We start from the raw sequence: 27,147 nt of genomic DNA, 5'->3' as shown, positions 1-27,147 counted from the left end.
TTCAAGACTTTTGCCTTTTATTTCGATGATCACAACAAAAATTCCAACACAGAGAGTGCTGAAGTAGAGTTCAACAAATGATAAACCTTTATCTGCATCTGTCTTAATATAACTGTTCTTTTTTTTTCTCAGTTACAGTACATTTATTCGACAAATTTGTCACTGTTGCCTTTGAACTTTTGTCAACAATAAGGAGATAAATTTCATTAAATTGCAGAATAACTGACAGGCTGATTTTATTATTCATTTGACATTTTGCTGCAACTTCATGTCGAGAGCTCATTTTAACAGTGAAGCCGGTGGTTCATTTTGAGCAGATATGATGAATAAATAAGCAATCTGGGCTATGAATATTCAAGCACTGTGATTAATGTAGGTCTGGTGTGGCTAAATGACAAGATAGGAAGGCATTGGGATGATGGCTGGTAAATGAATTAATGCTGGTTGCCTGTTCAGTAATTCATATGTCATGTATGTGATAAGAAACTTGTTCATTCTATATATATTTTTTAAAGAAATGGCACTTGTTATCAGAATGATAACCCAACCCAGAACCCAGCATGATGTGAAACCATTTATTTGATTATATTTTAATGTCTGAGTTGTATATTATTCTATATTCATTTAGTTAATTTATACATAGTTCAATAAACTTCTCATTTAAACGTTTTGCTGAAGATACCCTCATTTATATTTCTGTCCAGTGGTAGCCATTTTGAAAACAGCACTGATTCTGGATGCCGCTCTCAATCCCACTTGAAATCTTGTCCCACAGTTTCATAGAATTTGATATTAAATGGCCTATAAAACTCCTGCAGCTGCTCTATGACCTCCCGTTCGATCTGCACGTGAGTCCTGCCCTTGGATTTGCCGAGGCAGCGCGGCTGGCTGCTGCTCTCCGGCTTCTTGAGACAGGGGAAGCCTTTGGTTCGATTAAAGTAGAAGTGCTTGTCCGTGATTATTCGTTTCAGTCCTAAAAAGTCCTGAACTCTGCCCATTTCCCCTGCCGGATCCGTGATCAGCCGCTCCCCGCTCACAAAATGCATCTGCGATGGACGGAAGTACTGCAGCCAGTTCTCCAGGTGCAAAATATACATCCCGATCCGAATGGCGTTCCAGGAAGAGTCGACAAGACCCAGACTTCTGTTCTTAAAGGCCAGCTCTTCAAACGTGGGGATGTCAGGCTTCTTGGAAAGAGTCTGTGTGTAGTCGGAGATCGCTCTTGTGACCGGGTTACGCACCACAACAATCAGCTTGGTCTCATGGGACATGCTGGAGATGCGTCTGGGCGCCTCTCTGGTGACAAAGTAGCTGGGAGTCTTCTCTAATGTGATCTGGCTGTCTAGAGTTCGTGGCATTAGTCCCCTTGGGAGAAAAACAAAAGAATAAAACACACATGGATGAGTCAGCAAGAGTTGTTATTTGGCTGTCTCAGAGCATTTCCACATGTCTCTTTGATGGATGAGTTTAGGAAAGCAAAGATGAATCCCTACTTGTATTAAAAACAACCTTAGTATTGAACATTATATTACATTACATTTACACTGTGTGGCGTTTAGGCTCTAAAGAAAGGATAAAGAAAAAACATACTGAACAGGTTATGTGTTTGACGCACATAACTGGTCCAGTGTTTTTGTCCTGCAAAAATCTTGGTATCACAAAAGCAAGCAAACACAATTTTCTAACATTTCAAAATAAATGGCAAAAAAAACTTTTTGTCAGTGTTTCTGTCTGTTCAGGTGTTTTATCTTGGTACTTGTCATTTTTCGTCTGGTTTTGCTGCTTGCAACAATATGTTATTTCTTTTTGTTTTCTGCAACCATCTGGCGACCCCTGAAAATGATCTCACATCGCCTTTGGGGTTAAGAAACACGGCTCTAATGTACTACATAATAATTTACCATATTTTATTCTCTCATTATAGTTTTTAAATCTTAATTTGCAAAGTAACCTGTAACTATAGCCAACAAATAAAAGTCTGAAGTAGCAGAAAATGCAAATACTAAAGTAAAGTATCTTAGAACTATGCTCAGGTACACTACTGAATGTCTTTAGTTATTCTCCACCACTAGAAATAAAGAAAGGCTAAAATACACCAGCACTGGTTTTGTAACATGCAGTGTCAAATCTATAGAAATATTCACATTACATAAACTAGAAAATACATTTTGTGACATTTAAAAGAGGCAAACTGTGCAGCACTCCCAACACAGAGTGTCAAATAATGGTATACAAAACCCAAATAAACACAAATGTGAGTATATTTGTCGATATTCACTGATGGCAGGACAGCTTGTACAATCAAAACATGCATCATAATTATCATCATCATGCTGCCAAGATAATAGCTTTGCAAACTACAGGCAAATGTTTCTATTTGTCACATTTGTCATGTGAGTTTTCCTTCCCAGTGTAATATGTCATTCTGCTTTGGCACTTTGGTTCAATAAATGCTGATTAATGAGCGTCTGATGCTGGCTGTAGTGACAATGAATGCCTCAGTCACAATTCAGAGATCATCCATACTTTGTTCCCTGTTTCCTCCAAAGAGAAAAAGGACCATGCTGTGCTGTCTGCACAATAACTCTACAGTGTGGTGAGAATAATTACAACATAGTACTATTAAACTGCTCCTTAACTTGTATGATTACAGAAGATGTAGTGCCTGAATTTCTCTATTTCACAGCATGTGAATCAGTTTCTGGATTTCAAGTGTGTTACTGCACAGTTCTGATGACTAAATACCACACTTTCTTTATTATTGCAGCGGGAAGGCTTCGATTAAAACCTAACCTTTCTCAAAGTTTTCTCTCTCAAGGTAGGGGTAGCCATAGGTTACCTCTGAAGTCTTGGAAATATTGATCCATTTAGCTTTATTTATGAATCCTGAGTTGTTGGCTTGGGTGCCTCAGGGCCACTAGGCAACTATTAATCTTTTATGAGAACAGCACCTTTTCAAGCAAACAGCTTTGCTACACACTAACAAACTTGCAGCCTTTTTCCAGGAGGTGCAGAATCTAAACAGATCTTTGGTTGTGTGCGGAGGAAACTGTCTTCGTTATCTGGTCTGTCAGTTCCTTACATTTTCACCATCCTCAGAGATGAAGATTGCGTAGATGAGAGGATCCCATATGTGCCAGTTCAAAACTGGGCTGGCAATGTGAGCACATCCAGTGAAAGGTCACAGATGGTTGTGCTTAAAATAGTGTATATACAGCGCTGTTCTCTTGACAATATGGCAGCACGGCTTACAGGGTGTTCATGAAAGGCGAATTATGGTAAATCATGATGAGATTTCACACTGAAGTTTTTCACTCACACTGGTTGTGTTTGTTTGGATCCAGTGAGCCCGTCCATCAAAGGAAGTTACAACATGTGCTACCTTACCTTGAGTTATTGATTTCCACTGCTGTTCTGTTTGTTTGCTCCCAGCGAGTCTCAGCACCGGATAACTTACATGACTATTACACAGAAGTCAGACAACACTGAGGGGACTGATATAGAAAAGGTGGAAATAGGAGTGTTAAAAGAGTGGATGCTTTGGTTGAGAAACCAGCTGCACCACATTTGAGATAAAATACTAAAGTGAAAAAATGGAGTGATAATAACATTAGGGTGTTATTTTTCTTTCGACAGACGGTCGAGGGAAAGTTTCTCTGTTTGCTCTGTGGTGATGCTGTTTCGGCTTGAAAGTAGAGCCTGACCGATCTAATGGCCGATATTATCAGTCAACATATTGGCCTATCTGTTGTCTGATTAGCACCTTTATGAAAACTTTTTTTTAAAACATATCATAATAGGGATTGTTTTTATTTGTTAGCTTTATAGGGGCTGTTGTTAGCCTGCTGCGTGGGCTGCTTGATTATGTGCTCTAATGTTTTACTGTTAAATTATTATTATCATTATTAGTATTATTATTAGTATCATTATTGTTGTTGTTAAGGTTTTATATTATTTTTTTTATTTATAGTTATTTATATTTATTCAAAATGCTCTGTTAAAGTTTACTGTTTCAGTGGCTTGATATCATTTTGGACAAAATAACATTTATTGCTAAACTGCCTCCACTATTGTCACCAGTGTTAAACACTTTTTAGGGATCACTGACAAATGTGTGTTTATGTGCAAATTCTATATTCTGTATATTATTTTCTGTACGAAGCTAAGACTTTATTTATGTACAGGTATTATTAAGATGTGATCTTGACCTGGATATCAGTGTGAAGCACATGTCTTTGCAGTTAATACACAGAGACAGAATGCACAGAACATACTGCAATCAAAATGCATCTGGATCACGTCTGCAGGTGGTCTGACTTGCACCATGATTGAATGTCAGCCAAGTGAAAGTTCAATCAGTACGGTTTAGGTGGGTGAAAGAAAAAGCCGCCCAATATGTTCAAAGGTCACCTGACTCCACCTGTTTGATCTCAAGCAGATACACATGAGCCCCCTTAGCAATGCAAAGTAAGAGGCGACACCAGTAGGCGGTGGGTGTGTCATGTCAGAAGGATTAAAATGTATAGAATTAGCATCAGACTGTAACTCTGATCATTTCTTATTAATATTATGAAGATCATTTACAGATTCTGAGGTTGACATGAAGCACAGTCTACTAGCTGTGTTTAAAAGAGACATGAACCTTTACACACAGGTGACACGTCTGTTACAGGCAAATAATAACACAAGTTACCAGCTGGAATGGAAATTTCAAAGAACACCGTTGCTGTAGTGTTGTTGTCAGAGAAGCGAGTATTTCAACTTAACACGTTTCCTTAATCTCTGTGGTCATGTCATGGTCATTTTATGATTCATTACAGTAAATATATTACAGATTTATCCTTTAAGGTTTGGTTAGGTTTAGGCACAAAGACGCCTTGGTTAGGTTTAGGGAAAGATCGTGGTTTGGGTTGAAATAAGTGCTTGGTTAAAGTTCTGGGACCTTCGTAATGATGGTTACAGGAATACACCCTTGGTAAAGGCTGAATGAATGTGGTCATGATTAAAAGAAGCCACCGCTGACTGTTGGTTGGAAACAGAAAAAGAACAGCAGTCTACCTTGTTAAAGTCTGACTGGAGACGACTGATTTGATCTTTTTTTCTTTTGTCTGCATCTCCTAGCAGTCCTTCAAGAGCATCCTGCGATGCTTTTCTTGCACTGGGACACGCGATGCTTCGACCTAACTAACTGAGTATTAACAACAACTCACAATGCAGCCAGACCTGAGACAAAGAAAACGTATACCACTGCTTGTCTATTCAAAGGATTGTTTAACTAGCTGCAACTGCAGCCAAAGATAATAAGATGTAATTGACTGATTAAAAGATATTCGTGTTTATTTTTATTTAACTCAGGGACATTCATAAAGCATGCTTTCATGTCAGTAGAAGCAGTGTGGACCACCAAGTTCCAAGTCGGCTGTCTTGCAGTGATGTTAATGAGGAACACTGGGCTTGTAATATCTGCTAACACTGTTTTGATCTACTAGTTTGTAGTTGGGGCTCATGTTCATGTTCATTTATCTTGTTAAAATTAGCATCAATTCAAAAATAATTTAAATGATGAGCAGATATTAACTGTTTTTGAAAACTCATTTTCTTTGCTCACTCAAAGACATGGCAGCAGCGGCAGCAGCAGCAGCAGCAGCAGCAGCAGCAGCAGCAGCCTTATTTTCAGTTCGTTATTGAGATAGCAGGAATCAGACCAGAAGGAGAACATGCGATACCTGCGGCAGGTGTCTGAACCAACCATCAGGATTTTTCTCGCCCCATGCCCCCAAGAAAGGACCGACAGTGTACACAGAATCTGAAATTAGAAGATAAAATTCAGGGTCTTTGGGTTCTGGTGTGCTTTTACTAAAAGCTGCTCAGTCCTTGCTCGGTAATGATTATTCACAGTTAGAAAATCGACATGATTGTAATTCCAATGTAAATGCTTCAAGGGTAATCACTAATGTTTCTGAAAACTTAACATCTCTATCAGTATGCAGAAACAAACTTTAAAATGATGCACTTTAATGTGAACATCTGGCTTTGTGGGAGCGACACGTGTAAACACAACACACACACACACACACACACACACACACACACACACACGTTAATTAACTGACATTTGAGTGAAGTGCTCTGATTGATTACCACCTTTCACTCAAGAGTCAAGACTAAATTCTTGGGTAAATTTTTCAGCCTTCTTTCCATTCCTTGGTGAAACTTTAAGTCAGGATGCATTACAGGCTTGGCAGTGACATTTTAATCACTCTGGGAAAATGAACTCAGGTGTGAAAGATCTTTACAGATACTGTAGATGAAACCTGGTCGAATAGGTTGAAAGCTAATTTGCTCTGGAAGCTTCAGCATTGCATTTTATGCTGTAAGAAAACATTCTTTAATTTAGGTATGTCTGAAATTCAAAAATCTGAATTTAATTTATTATAAATAGTTTGTATGATATTGTATTGTAAATGCTGATACAATCCAATATTTCTAACTGAGTCACACAATAGAAAGGGGCCTGGCTTCTTATTATTAATAGCAACATTATTACCTAAAATATCAGTTTTGCTTTTATGATGATTATATTATATATATTCCAAATAGGAGAGGGTGAATTCAGCCTTCAGCTACACACCTGTGAAGTTTTGACTGCATTTGAAATTATATTGAAAATATAGCACACTGTATTAAATAAATGGACACACATGAAAACTTGAGTCACACAAATATATATATTTTTCTCATTAAACATCTCAAAACATTTCCACTGCAAATAAAATAGATTTTTGCATTGTTCCGTTTTACTCCTGCCATGTCCGCTACAAATGGAGCACTTGTCTCATCTCATGATAACAATGTACTATATTGCCCAGCAGTAGTAGGTGTCACCAGGACCACATTTTGCCATGATGACACACATACACACCCACAAGGTGAAAACAATGCCAGCCATATGGTGTAGCGGCTGGTAAAAACACACGGCTCCATCTGTTCAAACACATGAGGGAAATGACAGCAACAAATGACTGTAAGGCAGCCACTAATGTGTGTGTGTGTGTGTGTGTGTGTGTGTGTGTGTGTTTATTCTGTTTATTGTTTTTGAGTTAAGTTTTTGATTTGGGTCCCTCCACAATAGGTAGCCTCTGCAGTATATTGCAGTTTGTGTTTTATAGTTTTAGCGTGTTGTACTGCAGAATTATGCCCTCTATGCAAAATGATTAAGCAAACACTAAAATTAATCAGACTTATTTAGAAGTTGCTTTAGAATCGCCTGCATTCAGTATTAAATGATTTTTAACTGGATTTTGGGCTTTGAAATAAAAACATAAATAACCACTTTCTAAAAACAGTTTTGGTCTATAATGATTTGTCGAGATGTTTTATGTTATCTTTATCAAACACTCTCAAATGAGCATATTCCTGCAGCTGTTCAGTTCAGGTAGTTAGGGTCAACAACGGAGAGCATGGCTGTCATTGCCACTCATTAGTGAGCTGCAATGTGCTGTAAGCTGGTCTGCATATTGTAGTGACCCTGAAAGAACCTGCTGGCTATCTCGCCGAACAATTTATCTCTGTTGGCGCAGTGGAGGCAGGAGGTCTGGAGTTCACACTTAGTTCCCTCTGGACGCAGCTATATCATTATGGTGGAATAAGCCACAAACATAGGATGTCTTTATTTCAAAGTACCAAGGACTCCCTATTAAACCCAGATGTACCATTCTCCTGCAGTGAAGAGCTCCGCTGGGAGAACATGCTACACTTTCTACAGCAGCAGGGCAATGCAGGACAGCAATTAGACTGCTACAGGCCAATCAACAGTCAAGTTCAACACAACAACACTCACATTGTTCATCTGAAAATGAAAGTATGTATGCAACATACCTGCAGCAATTCATCAGCAAAGGATTTACAGTTGTAAGCTATTCCCTGTAATGATTTATTTGACTTTTGACAGCCAGTTAATATCTGTAAATTGCCCCGTATTTCTATTTCACTCAAGTTTCGACTTCTCATGGGGCTGTAAATGTTTGGCCATTCATCTGTGGTGTTCAACAAACCGAACATTTGAATCTTTTGTATGTGCTGAATCAGTCGGGATGAGCGCTTTCAACCCTACAGGGTCTGCCCTTACAGACAGCCAATTCTCCATCTCATCAAGTTCACACAGGACTGGAGAAAACCTCATCAAAAACAGGATGCACAGTCCTCTGGGAGGTATTCATTTCTCTGTGAGTTTGAGTAGTGAACCCCATTGTGTAGCTGACTTTTGTGCTTAAATTAGACACTGATCAACATTGGCAGTAAAAGAGAACAGCAACAGTAAAAGGGAACAGTGAAGTAGGCCTAAAACATACAAAACAATGCAAATACCATGAAAGGTTGGGCTAACGCTAGCACTTTATATTAAAGGTACATGAATTATTATAAATTCATACTGCTTCAATTAGAAAGTGATCAACACTGGCATTAACTTGACCTCTGCTCTATGTTTTTCAGTGACAGCACTATCAGAGGACTGTATCAGAGTGATAATCAGCCACCATTTACCTTTAAGCCGCTCACAAATCAGTTAGCTTGAAAGGACATATTATTATGGAGTGTCAGAAACAAGGCCATCAACACTAGAGTCCCAAAGGACTGCAGGAAATTATACAGACTCCAAACTAGAAAGGTTTCCTCTTCTGGAGAGAATGAACCCGCTCAGTAAGGTTCACGGCGACTCGAACATTTACATTTTGATATTTCTCCCACAGAAAATTAACTTCTGGTCCTGTTGATGGTGCTCGAGTAAACATTAAGGGTCAGCAAATATAAGCTCAGAGTCAGCCCAAGGCATAAGGAAACCAAATACCTCCTTAGGGCCCCAGTGTCCCAAGACCACTTGAAATGTTCCACAAGAGAGCTGTATATTAGGCCAATGGTTATGATATAAAACTGCAGAATTCTGCACAGATCTGGTGACATGATCATGTGCACTGTAACAGATGTTAACTGAATTTTGATGCAAACACATTCAAGTCAGACAGGTAACAGACCTCCTCTCTTCTGCTTCAGTGCACTCCTCTGCTCTGGCTAAGGGGCTGGCATGTCCATGGATAGATCATGTCAGTGGACGTATTTGACTGACAGGTGCTGCAGCAAATGTCAATTATTGTGCTGCAATAACTATGATATGATGACGATAAAAATAAAGAAAAGAAAAAGTCCAACATGACAACACCTCCAAAACACAAGAAGGCTTTTCCTCCACTGCTGCCCAAAGAAAAATGAAGAAAACGAAGACAGAGTCAACTTTCATGTATTCTGAGAGGGGACAAATAATTGAGACTTTGGGTCATTGGCAATGTTTCACAAAGTTGAGGAAGAGTTTCCTCTCACTCAACAACTTTTTCCTGTGCAACAAAAAATCAAATTGCAGTTACTGTTTTTGCAAAATGTGACAATTTTACTGTCATTTAACATGTTACTTCCTTCGCATTCAGCTTCACAAATATCTTGGCACACAATGCACAGGCACAGAGGAACTAAAAACGCCATGACAAACCGAGGCTATTTTACACACAAACAAAAGGAATAATTTAGTGTATTGCTGAATTCACATGAAAGGAAAACTGATTAAGAATTTGATGTAGACAGCAGTTTATAATGGTTCACCTGTCTTAAAAACTCAGAAGATTCTAAGATTTTTTAAGGAAGTCTGACACTTTTTCCTGGGTGACAAAGCGCCTAACTTGTACCCCGGTTTCTTTTTTAGTGCGTTATTACAGCTAATAACACAATATACAGTTTTTCTTTATCTGTCTGTCTCTCTTTCTGTCTCTTGTATCAACAGCGTCCATACATGTCTGCTTTTACATCTAACTGTTATTGAATGAAGGCATGTTTTTTACAAATCTGGTTTGTTTATTAATGGCATGCAAGGATTGTAATGTAGTGAGTCTGTAGGGATTAGTTAATGCTGCACAGTGATCAGAGACTCAGGGTAGCCTGTGTAAAGAATGAGTGTGTGTGCTACAGCAGTAGTGTTTATGGAAGCTACAGTGTGTGTATGTTCTCAGTATGCCTCCTATTAAAGCTTCAAAACCGAAAACGCTCCTCCTGATTACTGAACATTACATGGATTATGGCCACTTTGTAGATGAAATGTTATTGGCACATGCAGTATCAAAGGGTTGTCATGTTGTCCTTGAAAAACAAACATTGTTTTTATATAGTTATATACAGTATATAGTTATATGTCTTTTATAGTTGTATTTGAGTTTTTGGCTTCAGGCAAAGTATGAGGGCCCCCAAAGAAATTCTTGCTTCGGGCCCCCTGTTGTCTTGGACTGGGCCTGTAGAAGATTTGTTCAGAGTGCATTTATATTGATTTAAAATTTTAGGGCAATAGCCAATATCACTCAAAATCTCCTTCTGTCTCAAACACAGATAACAACTGACAAATGAACAGGCCCTCAAATCCCATGACTCCCAGAACAAAAATTAAACTTTTTCCAAGAAGAGATATGAATCCATTATAACAGTAAAATCCAAAAGATAACGAACGGAGTACAATGAAATCCCCTGACACACAAACTGCACAAAGATTGGACATTAAAAGCTATTTGGTGCAGGGCTGTTGACTGATCCACCGCCCCCCTCCCCTGTATGTGACACTGAATACATATAAATAAAAAAGCTGCAAATTGCTGCATCACCTTCAGTGTGTGCATGATACCTTTCACAGACTAACGATGAAGTGAAACAGTAGACTGCTCGCTTCCAGACAAGTGTGTCTTTTTGAACAACTTAAACTTCTAAAGAGCATCGCAGGTTCATCGGGGATGCAGACCGTCAGAACAAGTAAAGGTCAGCTTTGAATCATCTCCTTGTGAACGATCAATGAACTCAGAATTTATTACTGTCATTTCACTGTGGTTTGAACTTAAAACAGAATGTTGCATATTGTCAGTTCTGGACGGGCTCTCAGTAAATGTTTGCAGTGCAAATATAAAATTTGTCATGCAACAAAGCCACACGTGCAAAATGCAAGTCCTCCAAAAAAACAACAAATAAAGAAAAAGAACCAGTGGACATACCACATCAGTCATTCTGTCCACATGCACATGTGCTTTTTACATGTTAGACGTGACATGCAGACATCACATATGAAGCATCTCCCCTTTCATTCATAATTAATCAAAGTGGGAACAGACTTTTGCTAATAAAAGAGCTTAATGAGTTAGAGGATTTCAGGCAAACACTGATCTGATTGGGATTTAACTTAGAAACCATTAATCACAATGTGAAGTGTTTCTGCAGGGGCCGGGGCAGAGAGATTTCGAGAATGGCCTTTACCTCCCGCCGGACAACAAATATTTGTCATTACAAGGACTAATAATGAACCCTGCCCATTAAACAATATGCAGGCCCATGGGCCGAACATGGAGGGGCCTGAATCAAAGTATCCATTACATGCTGTGTTTGTTCGGTCTCTGGAGTAATTTAACAACAAAACAGTTACCCAGTAAATTATCAGAAAAAGTCTCCTGGGCTCTCATTGCCAGTGTGTTATCACAGTAAGCAGCCTGCAGAGCAGTGATGGTCACAGTCCTTTATGAACAAAAAGCTTTGGTTTAGAAACAAAAACGAGATATTTTCTATAAGAAGTACTTAAAAGCTTTTATCAGAGCTTCTGCAAAGTCAAATAATATCAAACACACAGTCAAAAATAATTAAAACCATAGCTCTATGTTTGTGTTGTTATCTTCATTCTGAATTAAAGCTACACAAAGACCTTCAACAGTGCAATCAAGAGTAATAAAAGGGAACAGCAAAGTAATACTAAACACACACAAAAAGTACAATGCAAATGTTATCTAATATACAAAAGTATTTTTGGTCACAGTAATTTTCAGTTGGAGCTTTCACATAAGCCTACAGGCAATAGTGATATGTATTGGCAAAAGATAGTTCATCAATACCAAATTACCATGGTTATGTAAAGTATGTAACAAATATGCCATTAACAGGCACATAAACAGCTTATCATAGCCCTCGGTAAGTGGAAAGTGCAGCACAAAGAGCCAGTCGTTCAACAGGCGTGTTGTTCAATGTGGTGGATCATAAAAAATACCTGAACATAGAGGGAGAGACCCGCACACCAAAAGGCTCTCATTTAAAGTATTTATTTGCGTAACGTTTCAAACTCCAGGCTCTTCCTCAGACTGCTTCTTGTATGTACAGCAAGTTGAAATCTGTTGTTCAGATTCACCATCAACATGTGACACAGAAACAATATGGAGTGAGAAAATGAGTGTAGATGGTGTAGTCTCTTATTTAATTAATTTCTGTCTCATTCTTCTTTTTTTTTTCTTCTTCTTCTTCTTCTTATTAGATCTGACTTGATAAATTAAGTGGTTAAATTCAAAATTAACATTTGAGAATCAGATTTTCAAGAGCCTGTGTTTGGTTTGTCCTTTCTGGGCTACTGTAGAGACATGGCGGTGCAACATGATGGACGACATGGAAAAGGACCTGGTCCCACCGTAGATATAAATGTCTCACTCTAAGGTTATAAAAACATATTCATCTTTATCTGGATGTTCTTCCTGGTGCAACCCTCCCCATTTATCCTTGTGACCACAAATTAGGGAAGGCACTGGTTTTTGCAGCCGGAGAACCAATTGATCCTGTGATCTGCAGCCGAACTAAGACAGCTGCCCCAACTAAGGTAAAAAAAAAAAAAAAAAGCCCACATGATTCTTATATTCAGGTGATTATACACCAATAAAAACATTCTTATGAATATTATATTCCATTCTGCTGCTTTGTGGGTTTTCACAGATTTCTTTTGTAAACTTTCTTTCCCTACTTTTAGAAACTAACTTGGGGAACTCGAGTTTCATACAAACCATTTGTCCTTAAATGTCCTGAAAAGCCAATAGCACACACAGACGTGCTCCCCTGCTGTCGAAACCCATTAACAGTTTGTATTACTCAGGTAGACTGTGCAGAGAAAATGTTCTTATGCTGCGTGATTCTCATAATGTCTGTGCCACAGCACTTCCTAAAAATGGCATCTTCCTCTTTTGATATGACAGTATAGATCCAGTCTGCACTGGAGAGGCTGCTCCATTATTAAAGTATCACTCACTTAGATTACAGCTGTGATGACATCTGATCATTAATCACCGGCAACAGAGGCCTGCCGCCTTTAAAGTCTATTAAGAGTTAACAAAGAGCAGTCCACACGAATACAGCAATCCTGCGGCCAATTCAGCAAGGTGAGGAACAGAGGTGAATAACAATTTGGCGCTGCGAGTATCAAACATCTATTTTTCTAATTTAATTGAAGACAAATTGGTTGAAAATTCAGACTTGACTGAGCCACATGTCTCGCAGTCGAGGGTCTTCCTAACATCAGGCCTGTCCTCAGCCACATAATAGAATCAAAATAGATTCATAGGAGGACAATACAGTCCTGCAATACTGCAAGAAAGAAATCGCATAATGTATTTGACCTTGAACCAAAACCTATTTAATCGCTGTCATTTCAACACTCGGCTCTTGTTTTTCTTGAAATAACAATTATTCATGGTTTATTCTGTGGAGGGAAATGACTGACACTTGCTCTCCTTGAACAATAACACGTTGAATTGAGCTGAGCCACGAGCTGTCACATTAACATGTGGCACGGGAAAGTGTCCACAGACATTGAAATAAAGACACTCAGACAGATGGGAAAGCCTCTGAAACCCTGAACTACACATTCTCAGATGAGGGATGCTGCTTATTCTGCCTGTTTTGCGGATTTTTTGATGGATTTACAGATGTGGGTCTGATGATTTTAACTGATGAACACAGTAAATCAAGTCCGTAAAGGATTTTTGTAATGCTGAAGTATCCTCTGGGTGGCAGCTAAAATAAAAAAATATTTTATAACCCTTCTTGATTCACACTGTGAAAGTCTTAATCAGTCATCACACATATCTGTTTCTTTCCAATTTTAAATCAATATGAACCAGATCCACTAAACAAAAAACAAAATTATAGCAGTAGATGAATATTTTGTCTATAGGTAACTGTAGGAGGCAGTTTGTAATGTGTCCCTAATGCCCTCTAATAACCTCTGATAAGGGCCTAATAGTGGGATATGATACACTTTAGTTTACAGTACAATTTTGTTTTAATGTGTCCCTAATTAATCTATAGTCTAATAAATGGTCCAATATTGCATAATAAAGAACATACTGTTTCTATTTTTTGTCTAATTTAATACAAAGTACAGCTTGTTAAGTCTTATTGGTGCGCTGCAAAATAAAGTGCGACCCTGTTTTTGTGAATCTTCTCTTGCTTCAGTATCAGATGAAATGAACGGTACATTTTCTGAAGAAGAACAAACAGCTGCACTCAAAGCTTTTGTTGATAAGACAGATGTGTTTGCCGAACTTCCAGGAACCGATGAAGACATAAAATCAGGTCTGTAAAGGCTCGTTGTAATACTGGAGTATCAGCTACGTGGCAGCTAAAATAAAAATGTTTTATAACCCTTCATAATGATAACATTGTGACATTGTGATGGGCAGATTATGTCCTGTCTCTGCACTCCACTCTTATTAATCGCCTATTTGTGAAGTCTTACAGCAGCACCTTAGCTGACATACGTGGAGATTTCTTGAATTTTCATCAACGTTGGAGCTCTTAGAAGTTCTTCCTGGGTTTACAGTATCGCCTCCAGCAATGTGACAGCCAAGGATATTTATAAATGGAGAGCGGACAGTCCACAAACCTCTTTAGCAGTTTTACTCTTCACTTAGATGGTGGGAAAGTACAAAAGGACACGGAATAGGGGAGACATGCAGGAGGGAGAGCTCAGACAGGATTTGATCCCTGGTCAGTAGGGAGGAGGGGGGGGGGGGGGGAGTTAACAAGCCAGCAATCTCTAAGAGTGAGTGAAGGATTGCTGGCTGCTGGATATTTCCAGAATCACAATGCCCTCAGAATGACAGAGCTATTTTGATGGTGATTTTGATAGATCTGAACTACTGAAGACCAAATTAAATTAGATTTTCACTATTTCCAAGACACATGAAGTGAAAAACCAGAATGAAGTCAGCATTCATTTATTGCTTGACCCGCAGCAAATACTGTCTATATCACAAATTACATGATTAACAACCCTGTTTTCTAAAACATACGTCTATACACTACTTAATGATGAATATAATGATGCCTCCATTGTAGCCTGGGAACCAGATGAATCTGTGAGCTCTTGTTTCATTTGCTCTGGCAGATACATCTGCTCCCCCTCCTGTTTAGATTGCACCTGTCCTGGATCTTTTTGGGACAATCACAACTGTTTATCTAATGACCGTGCAGAGGAGCGCAACTTTATTGGCTGTTAAGGCGTTTCTGTAAACAACCAAGATAGCTGCTGCTGATGTGGAACTGTTTCTGTCAAACCCGCTACCGCGTCAGTATTAAATAAAGTGAAAGAGATATTTTCTTTAAAAGAGCAAGAAACAATTGCACTTAAAGCTGTTGATGTTCAGAAAGATGTTTGCCGCTTTCCCCACAGGATTTGGTGAGTTTAACTTATCAAGTACACTGTGTCACACGTTTTGTTGTAGATCTAGCCATTTGCATACAGACAGGATATCAAAAATGCACTGAGTGATCTGAGTCTGGAATCTCTCAGTCAGTCTAGACTTTTCTAATGTTTCATCAAGGCCTGAATTTTTCTCTAACCTTAACCAAGTGCTTTGCACCAAAAAATGTATATATTGAAAAAAAAAAATCTTTTTCAATGCAGCTACTTTGTCAAGGAAGAGTAGGATAAACATGGATGTTACCAGTGCTACTAATTAGGGCTCCATTCCATTTAGTGTAGCAGAGCCTTTCCAGTAGTAAATATGGCTGTGCAAAAGGTCTATTATTCTATTAGTTGACACAAGTGGATATTACAGTTAAATTAAATGTAGTGTCAGTGAATTTTTGGTTTAGTATGAACATTTTGCAAATTTATTATAATTTAGTAAAAAAAAAAAAAAATAATAGAATAATATGCATTTACACATATCAGGAAATCATCTAGTGCATTTAATCCATCCAAAATGTGATTAAGAGCAGTGGTTGGGGTATGTTATTAATGTGCAAGTTGGGTTTATAGATAAATTCAAAAAAGGTGCCCTGTGGAGTTTCTATGATGCACAAAACAGGGACCCACTCCTAAGAAATTGCTCCATAGTGCTTTGCAGGGAACCACTGAAATACAGTTATAAACAAGAGTCTTAGCCTACGTTAACACTTAGGTTATGTTTACACTGTGGCCCAAATCTGATTTATTTTGCTCTTATGTGACATAGATCAGTTTTTTTCACGACAGTGTGATCAGCTGAAAGTACATCAAATCTGATCTTTTCTATTCTGATATGAGCCACTTTCACATGTGGTCCTAAATCAGGTACAGATCAGATTCTTTACAGTGTGACTGTATTATGAACAGTCATGTCTGAATCATATCAGTCATTTGACTTATATGTCTGAAGCGTCTTGGCGCAAAACTTTTGTGGAGAGATGCTGACAGATTTAGTTAAGAAGAGCAGTTTAGAAATCTGTTTCTTTGAAGGTTTTCACATCACGGTCCCACCACTCCGGAATCTGATTCCTCATCCACACACACTCTTCCATACAGAAGTAGCAACCATTGCTCCACAAAAAGTCACATTTAAAAATTTTGCTGTCTTTCTCCTCGTCCTCACTATGATCTGCTCATGAATTTACTGACTTCCATTGCATCAATTTATAAATGAAACCATAAATGCTGACTTTAGTGGCATCCATATTTACTTTTGTATGACAATGTGCTGCCTGTGAAGTCTATTCTTCTTTTGCGCACGTGGATCATTGCAGAACCACGGTTGGTTCTCACAGCAACAAAAACCTTTGACAGGAGTCTGCAGCTAGCATGCTAGCAGCTCTGTGAAGCTGCATGTTGAGTTGTGATAATGCTATCATGCTCAATAAGCTTGTTTACCATGTTGACTGTCTTGGTTTAGCATGTTAGCATGCTACTTAGCATCATAACAAAGCATCAGCTGAGGCTAAGGGGAAGGGAACATCACTGACCTGTTGATCACCACAGTTTTAGAGGTATTTCATTCAGAACACAAATGTGAACCTCACTGTGGTCCTTCAGGAAAAGTCAGGAGATCACTAAAGTTATCATGAGAAAAGTTGTTGAGATATTTCATATCCGCCAAACTGACACAATTGGTTGTTTAATTGCATACACCAGAGCCTTGACATATGCTTCCATAATGTATGCATGATTACATTATTTCTTGAGTTATTCTATTAGAGGAATAAAAGCATCTCTCTGCATTTCAGACTGGTCTCACTGGGGAAACGTCTCAAAAAGACTTGTTTTGTAATTAATGTTAACCACTGCATGTCTCAGAGCTGCACTGAAATGAAGACAGCTCATTAATAATGCAGAGTTACGCCTTACCATCCCTCGCTTTATAATGCGCAGTTTTCTGTGTTAAATGAGAACCATCTAACTTTCTGTCCTCATCAACCTTTCTGATGATACTGTTCCAGAGCTCCCTGCCTCCCTGAGCCAATTAATGTGGACCTGGAGAATATTTGTAGCTGCAGCCTCTCATACAATTTCAACCCTTCTCAGGGAATCTACTGGAAGTGCTTCTGACTCCTGTGAAATCAATAGAGCTGAGATGCCCTTTTAAGTCTTGATGGTGTATAGCGACGTGTTTTTGTTTGATCTTTATGATTCTGTGGAGGATGGAAAAAGTGGCGAGAGAAGTGCGAAGAAATTGGTGGCAGCGAAATGTCTGTTTTATCGGGTCCCGTATGGTTATGTGAATGCCCTCGCACAAAATAAATGAGGCCACGTGTGTGTTCTGTTCAGGAGGCACGGTAATGAACACTGCACCATTTTTCTTCTGAGGCTAAATGATCTGTCACACGCTTAATGTAACAGGACAGACTGTGCAGAACAACCGGCCAGTGCACCGAAACTGACGAGAGTTAATTTGGTGTCACATGTTGTATGTTTCTGTCTGTTCAACAGATATTAGCCACTAAGATCGAGTTGACATAAAAACAAGGTGAAAGTGTTTTTTTTTCCAGAGAGATGAAGAGTGGACAACAAGTCAATGGTTTAGTTTCTCCATAGTTATCTTGTGATGATCGCAGAGCCACTTCGCTGATGATGTTGAGACGTTGCTGATGATCTGAAAAAGCTTGAAGGTGAACCTTGTGTTGACATTATTTTGTCACTGATCCCAAGGTCAATAAAACCTGTCTATGCCAAAATTAATTAGTCATGTTAAAAATAATTAATTGCAATTTTAATAATCAGCTAACCATTGGAGTCATTAATCAAGGCCATAATGCTTATTATACAGCAGGAAATAAAACTGTTGGGTGGATAAAATGCATAGAATGATAATTTTCCTACAAAGTGGAACTTTAAGGTAAGATTATTTTGTCAGACTAATGTTCCCAAACTCAAGAATACATCTATATGTTCAAACTTAACTATTCTTACTTCCTTAAGATTGTATTTTAGTAGTTGCTAAATGCTAATGTTAGTATGCCATTCCAGTATTAATCTTTTTGGACTGATCTGTCTAATTTTAGAGAAATCTCATCATGAACTGAAAAGGAAAATTAGGCCTGTTGGTGGTATTAATACCGAAGTCAAGGAATAAACAAAGTGATCAGAATTCTTCCTCTGGGGATCGTGAATATATATATGCACCAGATTTAAGGACGTTCCAGCCATTATTGAGGCATTTAGCTTCTCAGTGAGCACTAACTGCAATTTCCACATTGATATCTCGTTGAAAATTCAGTTTGACCTCTTTTCAAACTCTTTTCAACCAGCTAAAATGTGGTTACAAAAACAAATGGTTTAATGTGATAATATGCTCAGCTATCAGCTGACAGAGACAGGATATTGATTATTTTGAAGGCACTTTACCAAAGTCATATTTCACTGGCAGTAATTTCAATGCATTTAATGTTTCATATATGTCATACATACATAATATAGGCTTAGTGCTGTCAACTAGAAGGTTCCAGGACATAATGGGAGGACATCGTAATGTAAAATAAAGATCTGATTGTGCTTATTGTTATAGCCTCAGGCATGCACAAGTATGTAGGCAGATTGGTTTTAACTTTGATTTTTCTGAAGTATCATTTAGTGGTAGAGTGGGTTGGACAAAGGTCTTTCATTCAGGCACTTGGGTTTCAGCTCCTGTGTGATGATTTTTTTTTTCTTCTGGCATTCTTTTTTTTCTGAGAAATTTTATGATAAGCTATTAGCACATTGTGGAGGATGAAAAATCTCACATTTGCAAATTCTGTTGAAATATGGTCGAAATGCGAACGTTCAATCAGCGTCTTCAAATAGCTGATGAAAAAACTTTCACTTTGAACCAATTCTGAACATTTTTTCACTGAAACTTTGATCAAAGTTGTTTTTTTTTTCAACAGAAAAATGCTCAGACAGTTTTAGACTGATTAGTTTGATGTGCCGGATGTATACTGTGGGTGTAACCCTGCCATAGGCCCTATTTCAAGAAGCATCCACTATCTGCATCTTACTGTTTACAAAATCCCTGTTGCTATGGGAAACGACAACAATGTCCAAGCTAGCAACCTACACACTAAAAATAGCAAGTTACCATCTGGTTGCCACTGGTATAAATGTAAACATGCTATCAGTTTTTACCTTTTCTTTTGTGGGGATCTAGCCATTTTAATGTCAGGGCTCACGTTCAAACAACGTTCCATCAAAACAAGTTCCACCCTGATAGAGGGGCACCGTCGCTGCTTTCTGGGCTTTGCATCATACAAGATGTTTGTGATTGCTTTAAAGAAATAAAAATACATCAGAGTGTTTTTTTTCGCCAACAGAAGAATGATAATGTGTGGAGCCAGACTTTCTCCAGATATATATATATATATATATATATATATATATATATATATGTATATATATATATATATATATATATATATATATATATATATATATATATATATATATATATATATATATATATATATATAACTGCCATCCACAGAGCTGCTTATATGACTAAAAATACATGTAAAGCTGTTCAAATACTTATTTGATTCTCTGTGTTATGTAGGGATGCATGATATGTTTATTTATTTTTATTTTATTTATTCAAAAAACTTCACAAATATACTTTGGCTTTTTGACTTTACCCTATTTAAATGCTTTGACATCTGTTAATCTCTGAATCATATTTATCAGGTAATATACATTGATATTGATATCAACTAATGTAGCTGTGATGGGCCAATATTGGCTGATAATTTATCAGCCCTGATACTTATTGTGCATCCATAGTTTTATAATTAGAAATTGCATTTTTTGTTTGTTTTTCTGATAACGTGGAGGCATTAATCATCAATTTTACATATATTTTCACGTTCTGGCTAAGTTGTTTTAATTGCCTAAAAAAATAATTTCTTTCTGCCCATGTCACTCATCATTATTATTGATAAATGTTCTTTTTTTCACTCCATGTTCAGGTTTTCCATTGTATTGGATGTGGAGCTATATTTCATGTTTCATTTATGTCTGTGTTTTAAAAATGATTGAGGGTAGGTGTTTGTGATTTGATTTCTTGTCTGATTGGTCATTACAGCCTGTAGGATGATTTTTTAATTTAATTCCTGACAGGGATTGAAATGTTGCTTTGAATTTTTAATTTAAAAGATAAATGATTGATTAATTCATAATAAAAATGAGTGTTATTTGCACCCCATTGACAGGCAGACAGATGGCCCAACTGACAACTTGTGCACAAAGCAGAGCGACACATGTAGGACGTACAAACACATTGTGTTACTTGCAATAAAGACAAATGTGACAGTTAATCAAAATGGAAAGATACTTTATGTGACGTGCTGCCAACAACCCAAACATTGTGACAGATAATCACTGAGGGCCAGTCTAATACAATGAACATCACTCAGTCACTCATCAAGTTGAATAAGAGCTGCTTCAGTCTGAGTTAAACCAGCCTCTGTGTCCACAGTATTGTTAAAGTATTTATCTTGAAACTATGAACTGTCAGCTTGTGACAAGTGTGCAATATTCCAGCTTTGTAATTTTCAACAAGTGGCATCTTATCAGTGTGGAACCTCCATTGATTTTGCTTAAATTTATAGTGACATAGAAAAAACAAGACTGAAACTTGCAAAGCCCAAACCTCTGGTCGAATAGTTTGCTTACTGATGAAGTAAACTTTTGCTACAGAATCATTAAGCCGCATTAAGATGGTAGACTTATGTGATGGAGGCTTGCTGGTGCAGCAAATAGTCTCATGGTTGGGACATGAGATGTCTGTTGTGATGATATCTGATAGAAAAATGCATCATGGCTACTTCTCTCTCCATACAACTGGTGTTTGGCTAACTTCTGTAGTGTGTTGATGCTTCATAATTACGGGAAGCCCATGATTGTAGACACATTACACAGTGTCTATATTTGGCCTTGTGTGTGCATGTAAAAATTAATCCCCTTTTTGGTTTAGTGTTTAAAAAAACAAAAGGCTCCTTCCTGTGCATGCAAATAAAATGACATCACAGTGTAAGCTGGATACCCAAGTATAATGCATATAAAATTAAGATTAATATCAGTAGTTCCAATTAAAAAAAGACCTTAATAAATATGCAAATTATTGAGCAAGTGTTTACTTTTTAACTTGCGACCAGGGTACTCTGGAGTGTTTTATGTCTTACATAAATGCATTTTTGTAAAATTATAGCTTCTGGTTCATTAGTCTGAAGATGAAAAGGACTACTTCTCTTTTCAGGAGTACAGATCATCTTTTCAGATAACTATTGTACACTGTGGATGTGTGTACGTGTGTGTGTGTTTGTGTGTGGTGGATTTTCTTGCATGAGGAAATTTCTTTAATACTGCATTTTCTTTTTATTTTGTACATTAGTTTTCACTGCGAAATTAACTGTCTGAAAGGACAAGACTGTCTATGAAGCTTGTGTTTAAACAAGCATATTTTCAATGCGTAAGTCACAAATCAAAGGAGTGAACAAATTCAACCTTGTAGGAGAAATGTGTAAGACACTAGAGTTAAAAATTGAGTAGTGCAGTCCAAATAGTGAGTTGGAACCACATCAGAGCCTATTTAATATACCACGCTACCATACTATGGTCAAGGTGAGTTGTTCTACTTCGCTCCCATCTCCTGAGACGGGAAGCTCAGGCTGACTGCGTGAAGGCTGCAGGGACACTGAACATGAGAGCAAGACGAGCACAACATTATAATTGGACAAAAAAAAGACAATGAGTAAGCTGATCAGCTGTTTAGAACTGTCCGTCAAACTTAGCTGTTGATGTAAAGCTAAGCTTGTTATCCAAAAGAAACCAAAAGTCCACTGTGTGCGAGTTGGAAATCAGTGACTGCCTGCTTTACTTCCTGCCAGACTCCATTAACATATGGCTCAGTTTGACTCATCTGACGAACATTCGGCATGAATTTGAACTCTAATAAATGCCAAAAAGGCAAACAAAAACAGTTTTTCCAGACCAGAGTGGAAATTTCAAAGAACATGGCTGGCATGTCTGAGGACACGCCATGGTCATTTTATGATTTAGTACAGTAAATAGATTACATGTAAAGCATTCTTAATTGCAGAAATGTGGTCTATCGTTGCTGCATGTCAAGTATTAAAAAATATAGTTGGTATTTTTGCAGGTGTAACAAATTTCCACCAGGTTATATTTACTCCAAAACTCAGCTGGCTGACCTACCTGCCAACTGAGTAATATAGTAGAACAGATCAGTCTCAAAATAAACTGTCACTGAACTGAAATTGAATCACACACGTCCTGTAATTAAATAGCTAAGAGTTATTGCAAAAGCTGAAGGCTAAGGCTGCTCAAAGCACAAAACCAAACTGAGTGCATGTCTAAAGAGCAAACTATGAGCAGAGACGTGATGGGCAGGTACTCATATACATGATAATTTGATGCTGCCTCTGCTGTTCATTCCTGCAGTGCAGCCCGAGAACAGACTTCACCACTTGCTCCATGTTCTTGGATGCGGTGCTCTGTGGTCTGTTCCTGCCACGCTGGTGGCACTGTGGGTATGTGAGCGGAAAGCTGTGGGCAGCTCCAACAGTCAGACATAATATAACACAAACACCATCAAGCCTTTTCGGAGGGCTTTTGCAGCCTTGAATGCACCGTTTTTAGTTAAGGCGTACTCGTGTTTGGCAGTTTGAGTGGAACCTTGAACTTTCGGCTTCAGTTTATGGCATCCAAAAGGTTAGAAAGTGAAAATATGAACTATAAAGGCATCTCTTCTGCAGATTCGATTCAACAGGGGCCATATGAAGAAGTGACAGAGGAAGATAAGAGGCACAGAGGTGGGTGGGGGGTGATGTTCTGGCAAACAACCAATGTAAGAACATTTTGTGCCCTGGTGTAGCCTGTTTGAAGCCAGCTGGTAACCTGCGGGCTGCCTGTGTCTGATTGTTTGTGTGAAGTGATCCTACATGAGCCTCATGGAGCTGTCTGTTCAGCACCATGGAGCTCTGCTCACAACAAACATCTGCAGCACTGAGAAAAACAACACTGAACACACAAAAAACTAGAATCAAACTTGTGATACGCTACTGAGGTGGTGTATATCAATATCATGATATGTGATGAGATATTGCCTTAGATTTTGGATTTGGTTTTAAAGGCTGCATTACAGAGAAGTGATATAATTTTCTATATTAACCAAGAGACTGTTTTAGCTGTTCTATTATTCACCTTCACCCACTTGGTCTTACTTATTCTGTTAATATTTTTCAAAAGCACCAACAGTCATTCTACAATATTGTCTATCAACATGAATATCAAGGTATTTGCTCAAAAATGTTGCGACTTTTGATTTCGTCCATACTGCTCAGCCCTGACACCACTACAAGTGAAAGTTTAGCATTTCTAAACCTTAATAAAAATATTACAGCTGCAATGATAAATTGCTTAATCAATTATTTATTAAATAAATTGCAAAAATATTTTGATAATTGACCATTGTATGACATTTTAAAACAAGCCACCATCGATTAACTAAGAAAAATAACAACCAACTATGAAAATAAATGTTAGTTGCTGCCCTATAAAGTATTTATTCTAGGAAAAACAGCCATGTTTTCAGCTTTGTGGTCGTTTCACATTTTTCAGATGATCCAGTGGCTTTGTCAGTGGCTTGTTTGGCTTAAGAATTCAGAGAAATGTCTCAACCCAAAAAGGAGCACTCCCTCCTTCAGTATTAAGGAAAAAAACAGAATCACCAAATTTTGGACATAAGTGGTTTTCACAGGACAGCAGCGATATGATGTTTTTGTATTAATATTACTACTGCATTATGAGCAGCCTATGTTGTATTTTACTGCTGTAGATATTTGGTTGAGGTAATTCTAACTACTTTATATATTGTTGATTAGTTTAATAAACAGCAATGCATCAAATTTTCTAATGTTTCCATTAGTTGAGAAATTACAGTATGTTACTTTTGAGAAAATGTGTATATTTATGTATATATATCACACATGTGGAATAGCCTAAAAATATCAAATATTATTTATAAGCCATATCGCCCAGTCCTAATGTATAGGTATGTTTGCATGTGTGTGTGTGTGGTCGCCACATTAACAGACATGAAGCCTCTGTGTGTAAACGCTGCAGCCAAACGTGCCTCTTAAAATGAATTACAGGCCACTGAGAAATTGTAACGATTTATGTGACTGAGAAGTGTCTTAGATTACAACCTTACACTAATGCTGGTGAGAAACTTGTAAAATGAACGTTTTGATATGGAAGTGTGCACATCAGGACCTCACAGGAGTCTCTGCCCAGCAGAAGAGAGGGGTGACTACAGTACACTCGGTGACAGGAGTGAAAATATCTGTGCAAAAACGCGTCAAAAGAAAGCATCTACCTCAGAAAAAAAAAATACAGATGAATGATTAAATGTTTGTTTCATTTTTCCTCACCTGTACCAGTCCAGCCCTCTGTCATAGTTTCTGTCGAAAAAGTGCGGCTCTGTTCCGAGAGCGCGCACATCTGGATGTATCCGGATGAACTCCAGCACCGCCCGGGTGCCTCCTTTCTTTACACCCACTATTAACGCATTAGGCAGCTTCTTATTCCCATATTTCTGCGCAACACTCATGTTTCTCAACTTCATGTCAGCCAAGTGACTCCCAGACGAGGCAGAGGCTTTACTTTGGTCGCGGACATCACTTGCTCTTCGCTGGGCAGCAGACTCATCCAGAGCGGACCTGACTTCCAGCGAAGCGCAATTGTCTAATTTTCCAAGAAGTTTCTTCCCTCCTGCGTTCTTGCTCGGCGGGCATCTTTTCCCCTCGTAACCCTGGTTTGTCATGATTGTGCTGCGACAGAAGAGAATACTATAGCATAAATATGTGCAGGACAGTGACACAGTGAATATGAAGGCGAATCTGGCGCTGAATCTGTTCGTAGATGAGAGGAACCTATGTGCCATGTCTCCATGGGTTCAAAGTGCTGCATGGTTTTCCATCGGAGTCCTCCTCCTCCTCTCTTGGTCTGCGGTCGGAGTCTGGCAATAATATAGGTTCTAAAGTCAGACAGACTGGCATATGAGGATAGGGGTGGCTTCTCGAAGGCATCAACTGCGCGTAAGTCGCGTTATTTCTTTTCATAGGCTGTTGAACTGTGCGAGAAAACTTGGGAGCAGAATATGATTACAGCAGCTTCCAGGAGCCAAAATGGGTCAGTCCTCCTTCAAACAAGTTGCTCTTAAGTAGTTTGAAGTGAGACATTTGGCTCACAATACTGATGCCACTGTCTTAAAAGGAATCCCACGGGAACTGGACGCCCATCTTTCTCCTCCTTCCCCTTGTTGTGTGCCGACTGTGAGAGAAAAGAAAAAGTCCAACGCGTCCTCAGTGTCCCTAAAACTCTCACCAGCGCGATTGTTCTGCTCGCCTCCGAGGGGATTTCGATGCTCAACCCACCTTTCCCTTTCATAATGAACTTGTGAAGATATATGCACTTAGACTACCGGCTATAAATATTTAATCAACCCTCTGACGTCATGCACATGATCATAATTCTATATGCGTTTTTTCAGTTAAAGGAACATCCCGCATATTTAAGATCACATCATATTTGGAAATTTAAAGATGCAACATAAATATGCAAATGATATTTAATCTTTATAAGACTGTATAAATGTAACTACTTGTTATCATATTACATAATTGCCTCTGCATTTGATTATTATTGATTTTAATCACAACTTAATAATTAAGTATAATTATTTAATAACCAGGGGTGGAAGGAAGTATCTGATTACAAATACTCAAGTTACTGCAATTTAGTAGTTTTTTGAGGTACTTTTATGAGTAGATTTTCAAGTCTGTACTTTTAGTTGCACTTAAGTATTTATTACACCATGTCATCTACTTAATTGCTTTCAAACTCATGATTGAGTACTAAGTACAAGTTCAATTAATGTCTAAAAGACCAAAGTAACTGATACTCTGAGTAGTTTTTAAGAGAAGTACTTTATATTTTTCCTGAAGTATTTTTCTAACACCAGTACTTTTCCTTGTAACTGAGTAATATGTCAGTAATGTAACAGTACCTGTATTGAGTACAGATGTTCAGTACTTTTTCCACCACTGTCAATAACCAATATACAAAAAGTAAGAGTCAAAATGAACAACAAGGGTTGTTTCAGTTTGTGTTGTTACAGCAAGGTTTAAAATCCAAAATGTACATTTGTTTACAAATTAAATGGCAGCATTTTGCTAAGATGCGACTATTAACATTATTAGCTACAGCCACTTGGATACTGAGTTGTTATCTAGCATACTAACATCTAGCAGCTGGACACCTTCAAAATAGAAATGCCAACTGGGACATGTAGTCTATGGACACCAAACTTCTGTAATGCAGTATAGCATTGTTTTGTGCAAATTACATTCTTTGCAAGATCTCATGGGCCACATAAAATGAGGTACTGGCCCAGATTTGACCCTCGGGCCATGAGTTATACCTGTGTGGTTTTAATGGATCCCCATTAGTTGCTACCA

At 38.1% G+C, this 27,147-nt stretch overlaps 1 protein-coding gene across 1 annotated transcript; it reads right to left on the bottom strand.

Moving 5' to 3' along the window:
* On the bottom strand, positions 1-26,065 carry hs3st2 (heparan sulfate (glucosamine) 3-O-sulfotransferase 2). Its single transcript, XM_084743892.1, has 2 exons — positions 25,060-26,065; positions 1-1,365 (listed from the first exon to the last, which is right to left on the bottom strand). The coding sequence occupies exons 1-2, from the start codon at positions 25,569-25,571 to the stop codon at positions 747-749; spliced, it is 1,131 nt and encodes a 376-aa protein (XP_084600018.1). The 5' UTR covers positions 25,572-26,065; the 3' UTR covers positions 1-746.
* Between the last annotated feature and the right edge of the window lie 1,082 nt (positions 26,066-27,147).

The sequence above is a fragment of the Lutjanus erythropterus genome, chromosome 19 (assembly GCF_056507025.1).
Source record: "Lutjanus erythropterus isolate fLutEry1 chromosome 19, fLutEry1.hap2, whole genome shotgun sequence".
Lineage (NCBI taxonomy): Eukaryota > Metazoa > Chordata > Actinopteri > Lutjaniformes > Lutjanidae > Lutjanus > Lutjanus erythropterus.
This window is presented reverse-complemented; position numbering and strand designations above follow the sequence as displayed.

Coding starts and splice junctions, on each gene's coding strand:
- hs3st2 (XM_084743892.1), bottom strand. CDS start 25,571: ATGGCACATAGGTTCCTCTCATCTACGAACAGATTCAGCGCCAGATTC. Junction 1,366..25,059: donor AGAGGGCTGGACTGGTACAG/GTGAGGAAAAAT, acceptor TTTTCTCCCAAG/GGGACTAATGCCACGAACTC.